Source organism: Labeo rohita, chromosome 17, assembly GCF_022985175.1.
Source record: "Labeo rohita strain BAU-BD-2019 chromosome 17, IGBB_LRoh.1.0, whole genome shotgun sequence".
Taxonomy (NCBI): Eukaryota; Metazoa; Chordata; class Actinopteri; order Cypriniformes; family Cyprinidae; genus Labeo; species Labeo rohita.
The window spans coordinates 31,914,702-31,923,632 of NC_066885.1; the positions used below are offsets into that span (position 1 = coordinate 31,914,702).

Sequence of the window (8,931 nt, forward strand, 5' to 3'; positions counted from 1 at the left end):
TTTTCTCCCTCAACTTCAAAAATCATTTCAAAATCATCCTACATCGCTGCAGAAGTACTGACCCAGTCTTTGCAAAGTGAACATGCAAAGAAGATCAAACACCCTTAACAAAACAGGTAAAACAGCGATATAGGATGATTTTGAAGTTGAGGGAGAACATGAGATGGGAGATTTTACAATTTATATAAAGTATATAAATTGTATTATTTTTATGAAAATAACTGATCGTTTCGCTAGATGCGACTGTTCTTCCTCGGCTGGGGGATCATTTGGGATTTGGGATCGTTTGAAGCCACATTTAAACTACATCTTGGAAGTTCAAACTCGGGGCACCACAGAAGTTGACTATATGGAGAAAAATCCTGAAATGTTTTCCTCAAAAACCATAATTTCTTTACAACTGAAGAAAGAAAGACATGAACATCTTGGATGACAAGGAGATGAGTACATTATCTGTAAACTGTTGTTCTGGAAGTGGACTTCTCCTTTAATACTTTTACTGGAGTAATATTTTACTAGGATATCTACTTTTACTCAATTGCCTGCTTTGTGTACTTCATCCACCACTGACATAAATCTTCTCCAGTTCATTTCTTCTATTGGATCCATTGCCATCAGATGTGGGTAAAAACATATACACACTGGAGAGCCTTACAATAGAAATTGAAGCTTTACAACAGAAACGGCTTTTTCCCCCAAGTTTAATACTGTGAAGTTGCTTGCTTTAAAGCAGTCTATTGTACAATTTATTTTGTTATGGAGAGTAACCATGCCGTGCAAATATACATATTCATATTTTCAGGATTTTTTTTGCAATGAACTTTAAGCAACAGTGGCAGCTTTTTGTTTGTTCCTGTATATGAATTTCTCTTCACATTAACATTTCACAAACTCAACTTTTGGGGCCACTGCATGTGTGGGAAAATAAACAGGCCAGAGTGATTCTTTAACCTACCTGCAGGTCACAGGCAAACAGTGTGGCCCCTCTGGCTTTGGATACCACAGTTATTTGCTGGAAGGTGAGCAGGTCATGAACGTGAATGTTATTTTCTGAAACAAAATAAGGGAATGATACAGCTGATGTAGAAACTACACAGTCCCTTAAGATATGTTACACTACACCACATCAATTTGTTCTATGATAGAAGTTCCTCATATGCAATCCACAAACAAAACATATATGATTGACTACACATCACATGAAAATGACTACATACCCTCATAATGCAATTATGAAGAGATTTAGGCAATACTGCAGTTAATCGTTACATACTTCACGTAAACGCAATACTTTGATCAAAATCATGTGTTTGAGCTATTAATTATACTAAAATATGCAGCATATGTTGATTTTACTTGCAATATTGTAAATCACTGAACTCCATCAATAAAACACACTGCCACCAGTCTCTGCTCCTTATGTTTATCCAGAAAATAATGTGATTGTCTGTATAGGTGAATAATGGCAGTAAAAAACACAAATCTTATCTGAATATATATATATATATATATATATATATATATATATATATATATATATATATATCAAAAATGATCAAAAGATGGTGTCTACCTGCTGTCTTAATAATTTTTGGGTTGACTATATATCTCTTAGTTATTTTTCTTTTTACACTTAATTATGCCCATTAAAATGTGTTTTGTTACTTTCACTGTTTTTTTTTTTTTTCTTGCGCTATGGTACATCATCTTCAATTTAATAGCATTAAACTGCTCCATTGCAGCGGCTCGGTACTGTAATCACGCGAACCACTCATCTCCTAACTCTGATATTTTCAGAAATATAAGTAGCGTATTTTCATCTGAAATATGCTGCTATTTGGGCTATAATCCAAAGCGACTCAAATAATGCAGAAACACTCGTGAAGCAAGAAAAACATGCGCAAGTACAGTATTTCCTATCGCATTTCACACAGGCTGCTATAGTTTCACTTTCGCCGGACAGTCGTGTATGCTTAAGGTTGAAAATAAACGATGTTTATAGCGAATGCCCCTTTAATTTTATATTTACGAATTTGTTTTAATCCAAAAGACGCGTGTGCTAAATATGCAACATCAGTCAAGATCACGCAACAGCGCGCGCTCTCTCTCTCACTCCCTCTCTCTCTATACCGTTAAATAACGTGTGCATTGATTTACTTCAATTGTTTTGACATATCTCACCGAACTATAAACTTTCCAGTGATGTCAAGGCGGGATGTTAACTCGACAAGCCCGCACATCTTGGCCGCCCCGCGCTCAATCCAATCTGCCTGCTTTGCCTATCAGCTGACGCGCACCAGTTATACAAGCTTAATACTGAATGTTTAACATTATATTACTTGCATACATATACTTTGTAGACATCCTTAATCTCTAATGACTTCATTCTGCTGTCTGTTGTTTTGTTGTCGGTGTTTCTTTGCCTGAATACGCACTTGTCACATGATGTGGTATCGGCGTTTGGTATCGGGGCATTTTAACAAGTACGAGTACGAGTAAGAGTACAGGAGCTCGGTATCGGTGCATCCCTATGAAATAATCACATTATTGGTGCGCATGTAAATGTAGTCTTTGATTAAACAAATCTGGAAAACATACTTACCCAACAGACTAACCAAAATCTTGTACTGTGACACCACAAAAAGCTGAAAGAAAAAAGAAAAATAATGTTAAAAATAGCAAACAATAGTCATTACTTTAAAGATATTTTACCACTGTCATTCTGTCATTATTATGCCACCCTCATGATGTATGCTGCCATTTTTCCATTTAATAATAATAATAATAATAATAATAATAATAATAATATTTTTGAAGAACCTGCATGCAGTTTGCCCATAAAATCAGTTTCAAGTGACCATAGATGTCAAATTTCAAAAAGGAAAAGAAGAACACCATAAAAATAGTCAACAGTCTTTTGAAATCATATGATAGCTTTGTGTGACAAACAGGCGTAAAATTCAGTATTATTTATGGATGACATAATAATACATAATGGCGTGTAAATTTGGGTGAACTAATCATTTAATGGATGGACGTCTCTGTGTGTGCATACCTGCTGAATCTTCTTTGAGAAGTTCTTATTGGACTTCTCTAATGTAACTTCAAACCTGTTCGTACCTGTAAAAAAATATTTAATTATGTTAAATTATCACTTAAACTTAAAACTAAATTCCACAAATGACTAGTGCTAAACAAAAACTATCCACCTGCATCCTTCTTGATCCTGTACAAAAGAAGATGACCTGGTTTGGTCCCCACAAGGAGCCAATCATCTGCAAACACAGTATAATTATCACACATTATTGACACATGGCACGGTTTTACATATGTGACCCTGATTTGTAGCAATAGCCAAAAATACATTGTATGGGTCAAAATTACTGATTTTTCTTTTATGCCAAAAATCATTAGGATACTAAGTAAAGATCATGTTCTATGAAGATATTTTGGAAATTTCCTACCGTAAATATACTAAACCTTTTAATTTTTAATTAGTAATATGCATTGCCAAAGACTTCATTTGGACAAATTTAAATGTGATTTTCTCAATATTTAGATTTTTTTGCACCCTCAGATTTCAGATTTTCAAATAGTTGTATTTTGGCCAAATATAGTTCTATCCTAACAAACCTTATATCAATGAAAAGCTTATTTAATCAGCTATCAGCTATCAGTGTGATGTATAATGTATAAAAAAATGGACCCTTATGACTGGTTTTGTGGTCCAGGGTCACAAATGCAGAAATAAGAGGTTCAGCTCTGGTGATCCAAAAATTCTAAAGCTGCTTTACCATTATTATTATTATTATTATTATTATTAGTGATTACCTCAATGCATTGTTTTTGCTAAATCACTTTTTGGGGGGGTATCATTTTATTTATTTATCTATTTATTTGTTTGTTTGTTTGTATCATGCCCCACAACAAACTTTGGTAATAGAGATTTTTACGGAAAACTAAATAATGGTCTGAGCTTTAGGAAAGCAACAGTTCAAAGTACATTTACATGAACACAGAAATATTTTGCACATTCAAATGTCATGATCAAGATTGCTCAAAGTTTCACTTTTACTTCACTGAACCACATAAAATGGATTGACACAAAAGCCTGTATAATACTCCTTTTACAATCTAGTAGAAGCCATTGATTAACATGGCTCTAATAATCTTGCACCCTCAATATGTACATGTACAAACCAACCTCATAACCTCACATATGTGAAATGAACACTTGGTTCAACTGTACTTTTATGAGCTTCAGTTCCCTAGTCTAAACACATGACTATGTTTTCAACACCTGCATAACGAATCTGTCTTTCAGACACTGGAAAGGTTTTCTGTTCTCTATGACTCAAAACCTGGTGATCTGCCCAACTAAACAGCAGTTTTAGACATCATATGCATGTTTCTGAGTCAGCTGACCAGCTTCTTTTGTGATAGGCAGCTCACTGGGTTTTGATATATAACCAGAGAAACGACATTTGATCCACAAATATTCAACTACTCGATCCACATTTCCCAATAAGATCTGTCTAGGTAGAAATACTCACTAGACGGTCATACATACTACATAGGCAGCAAACTGATTTTGACACACAGCCAGAGAGAAAAGCTTTTAGGAACAATTAATTCCGAAAACGCTACAGTATGTTTGCAACTAACAGGGTTTTGTGAAACAGTTATTATCAAAGAATGAAAGGTGTTGGCAGTAATACTCCATATGAGTGTTAAAAGTGTATTAACGAAGGGAACTGAAAGAAAGGGAAGCAGAACTCACCCCAGGCCGCCAGACAGTCAATCTGGAGGGGTAATTTCTCCAGGATAGGAACTGGTTCGTATGCGTCATGCATACTGGAGCTCTTATGTACGACCAAACGTAGATAAATAACTCAAAATGCTAAGATCGAAAATAAAACACCCTATCCACTGTGTAATCTTCTAACAGTTGACAGAATACTTGTAAACAAAAAAGAATATAAGAAATCCACTACTACACAACAGTTATATAGATCGTTAACGTCTTTGTTTAACCAGCTTGACTCTTGTCAAATGTCCCAGAATTGTCCCACTCCATCCTTCTTGAGTCCCGTGTCCGTCCGATGTCCAGATACAAGTAAAGAAACACTGAAACTCTTCTGTTTTGTTGTGTTGTTAATGTGTCACGAGCAGTTGGCTAGTATGTAGCTTTCTTATTTTGGCTTTTAATCTCGCTAAAACACAGATCCACGATGCTCAAATCCAAATGTGTTTCATCCCATTGTCCTGCGCGATGCTGTGGCTTATTTCGGTTTTTACTGTCCGGTCTTTTAAACTGAGTTCTGCAGGGACTCAGTGTTTGACAGCTAGCAACGAGCTATCTGTGCTGCGGGAACTTCCTGGAGCCGTGACGAGCACGTGACTGGTAGAGCTCATAAGAGTTCCATTAAAAACAACACACGTGAACGCGCGTGGATACCACAGATGATTGACATTCCACACATAAATCCTTTACACAGAGATATAAAAGTCACTTTATTTCTTGTATTACATGGTCTGAATGGAAGTGTAATGTAACGATCTTTTGTATTAATATATGTATGTAATTTCAATATTTCCTAAAAGTAATATTTTAATAGGATCAGTTTTCTCTGTTTCAGAACAACTCAGCATTACCATAGTGAGTCAGTGTGTTCGGGGGCCCCCAAAATAAGGAATGGTAACCTGTGATTTAAAGTAGTTGAGTAAACGTAGTTTGTTATTGTAATTAAGTATGTTTTTGGCTACTTTGTAGCTTTACTTAGTATAAAGATATTGGCAACTTTTACTTTCTATTTTACTACGTTTTTAAATAAGTATATACAATTCTAATTCTAAGTAATGCCATAGGCCCTATGGCATAGGGTCTGGCACCTAACTGCTACAAATGTGATATCGCCATCTACAGGGCATTAAAGGTACTATATTTTGTGTGTTTACTATTGGTGTTTTGTCCTTACCCACCCAAACTTGTCAACAAGGCTACCTTATGATAATAATAGTGCACTAGCAGGACGTTGTGAATAGCGAGTGTTTCATATACGAGTCAAAATTGCTTTGAATTTCAGTCCACATTTTACTAGGTCCCAATTATTGGTTATGCTAACCATGTAATTGTCCTGCGTCTTGGAATTCCAAAAAGTGGACCTTCTTCATGTACCATGTAATACTACCTCAGCATAAAGACTGTCTGTTTTCCCCAGGTCCTTTGTCTCATCAGCTATAACAGACAACTGCACACTATTTAGAAGTATTACATATTGTGTTAATTGCTTGTTCACATTTGCATCATGTTTGCCAATTAGATGTAAAATCTGTAAAAAAAAAATTGCTGTTGTTTGATGATGCTGCTGATTCATGGGCTCGCTGGGCAATGTTATGTGCAGCTGACAGGAGAAGAACTTCAGCTAAAGTTTTTACAAAATTCTGATTTTCAGTAACTTTATGTTTATTCTCCATCAGTGCAAACAGTGACGAGTTATTCTCTGCCATTGTTTTGTTCTCAAGCCAGGCAGTCATTGCATTGACATGGACATCTGACTTTGCATGCAAACTGAATTCCCTGTTATAGTTTTCTTCCAATCTGAGTATCTATTTAAAGATGTATACAAACTCAGTATACAGCGTCCTTGTACTGTGAATACTCCAGCCATGTGTGTGCCTTGTACCCCTCACTATGAAGAATTGCAGTTCCTTGAACACTTTTAGGAAATATCTGGAAGTTCAGCTGGGTGGTAGTAAAGATATGATGTGATGAGGCTGATAAACTTTATTTTCATGAATTCTGGTCTGCCTTGCTTGAGGAAAAGCTACACTTTTCACATTTGCAACAGCATCAATATCAAACTCTCTCTCATATACTGCTATAATGTCTCTTACACACTATCACTATAACTCATTCACACAACATCAACATCAACAACATTCCAGCTTGATTTTTTGTTTTTTGGTTCACGGCTAGAAAATGGATAAACGACTTCAAAGTTCTTTTTCCACATGTGGCCGTGACGTCATCAGCTGTTCCTCAGTTCTTTTCAACAAAATAATAGTCCTTTGCTGCTAAACTCTACAGGGCAGGTCCTAGATTGGGATTTCTTCTGTGCGACCTAGCACGTTTCACAGAAATATTTATTTCCGAAATATGAATCTGCACCTAGCCTGTTTTATTTAGCTGTGAGGAGTTAAATATGTGTGGTGAAGCTGGCTACAGAGCAGATGGGAAGCACAGATCCATATTCAGTGTAAATACACAGCAGTCATAACTTTACTTTTAGACAGTATATGCTCAGTTTTGGGCAAGGGATGGTCACTGCAAATACTGTAATGCAAATCAGCTCAGGGTAGTGAAGGATTACAAATTTAAGAATCTGTTTAAAATATGCTGATCCTATGCATATTTGATATAGGTTCTAATATAACAACATGAACTGAAAAAGTTATGTATATTGTGACAGTCTAAGAGCAGGCAGCCCAGGCAGTAACCTTTCAGTTCCTGAACATCTGGCAGGTTTTCCCAAGTTAAGTGTGAATTCTAATCTCAAGGTACAACTGTGCCTTTTGTTTAAGCACCTATGCATTTGAATGACACTTGTATGCTAAATAGATCAAGGCTGGGAAAAATCTTTAACTGAGCTGTTTTCCTGTACCACATTTGCATGCTTTGTTTAGATTGCTTCCACCTCTATGTACTCCTCCCCCTTCAAACCTATATACTCTGCTGTGCTGAGCTTTGAGAAGACCACTTTTTGAAGACTGCAGTGCAGAGCAGCGAGTATCTGAATAAAGAGAAACTTCTGCTTCAAGATATCCAAAAACGTCTCCTGGTCTCTAAGAAAAAATTCACAACAGTAGCGAGGATTGTGAAGTAAACACAAACTGTTGCATGTCACCCCGGACTACATTTCCCATCATCCATTGGGTTGATTACACACACAGCCATAGCCCATCACACACACTATTTAACACCCACCCAGATCCTTCTCAGATTGCCAAGTATTGTTTAGCGTTTATCTCTGTCATAGTTGATAGCTACTTTAGGGAGTCTGTTCTAGTTTTCCTAGCCTTAGTTTAGTTTCGCCTTGTCTTGTCTGTATTGAATGGAAGAAAAAGCTTTGGAAGTAGGAAGGAGGACACAATAATATCTAGACTGCATATTGGTCACAAATTGGTCATTATTTATTATTGGTAAACATGAATCAGATAATTGCAATAAATGCAGTATTAATACCAGAGACTGTGAAACATATCCTATTACATTGTGAAGCATATGAAAGAGAAAGCAGGAACTGAAAGACAATTCTAACTTCTGATATGGTATATAAAATATAGCATAGGTATATTTTTAGAAACATTTCCCACAGTCAATGGTTTTTATTTACAGATGGATCCAAGGATCCTGATACAGGATATGCAGGTGCAAATAGTATATATCATCCCAATGTATGATTTTTTTTATTAAGAAAAGAGTAACCAACCATTTGTCAGTACATGCTACTACAGAGCTATTGGTATGGGGTTAGAATCGTTGCATAATTCCAAATAAATACATTATGATCCACAAATAAATGTAAAGCGATTGACAAAAACAAAGCATATTCACAAAATAAATAGAATGAGATCCACAAATAAATCTTAGAGTTCCACAAACATGAATTATATTCACAAGTAAAAAATTAGAATTGCAAATAAAAAACATACTCACAAATATTTTTTTTTATTTTACAAACACAACTTTGCCCGGCATTTATATGTGAATCGCGTACTGTGCATTTGTGGATCGCAGCGCATGTTTGTGGATTGCTCTCTGTGCATTTGTAAATCGCTGCGCGTATTTGTGGATTTTGAAACATTTCAAGCATCAAGACGCACACTGATCCACAAATGCATGGACTCCACCCACCTTCTACTTAAGCC

General features: G+C 36.0%; 2 protein-coding genes across 2 annotated transcripts in view; one reads left to right on the forward strand and one right to left on the reverse strand.

Moving 5' to 3' along the window:
• Positions 1-5,389, reverse strand: part of vps39 (VPS39 subunit of HOPS complex) — a 37,090-nt gene extending 31,701 nt beyond the window's left edge. The window contains exons 1-5 of the mRNA XM_051133239.1: positions 4,781-5,389; positions 3,210-3,275; positions 3,056-3,120; positions 2,603-2,645; positions 956-1,050 (exon numbers count right to left, since the gene is read on the reverse strand). Coding sequence (XP_050989196.1) covers positions 956-1,050; positions 2,603-2,645; positions 3,056-3,120; positions 3,210-3,275; positions 4,781-4,853 — 342 coding nt within the window. The 5' untranslated portion in view covers positions 4,854-5,389. The remainder of the gene's footprint in view (positions 1-955; positions 1,051-2,602; positions 2,646-3,055; positions 3,121-3,209; positions 3,276-4,780) is intronic.
• Positions 1-8,931, forward strand: part of nol10 (nucleolar protein 10) — a 327,975-nt gene that overhangs the window by 248,359 nt on the left and 70,685 nt on the right. The gene's annotated exons all lie outside the window — the stretch shown is intronic.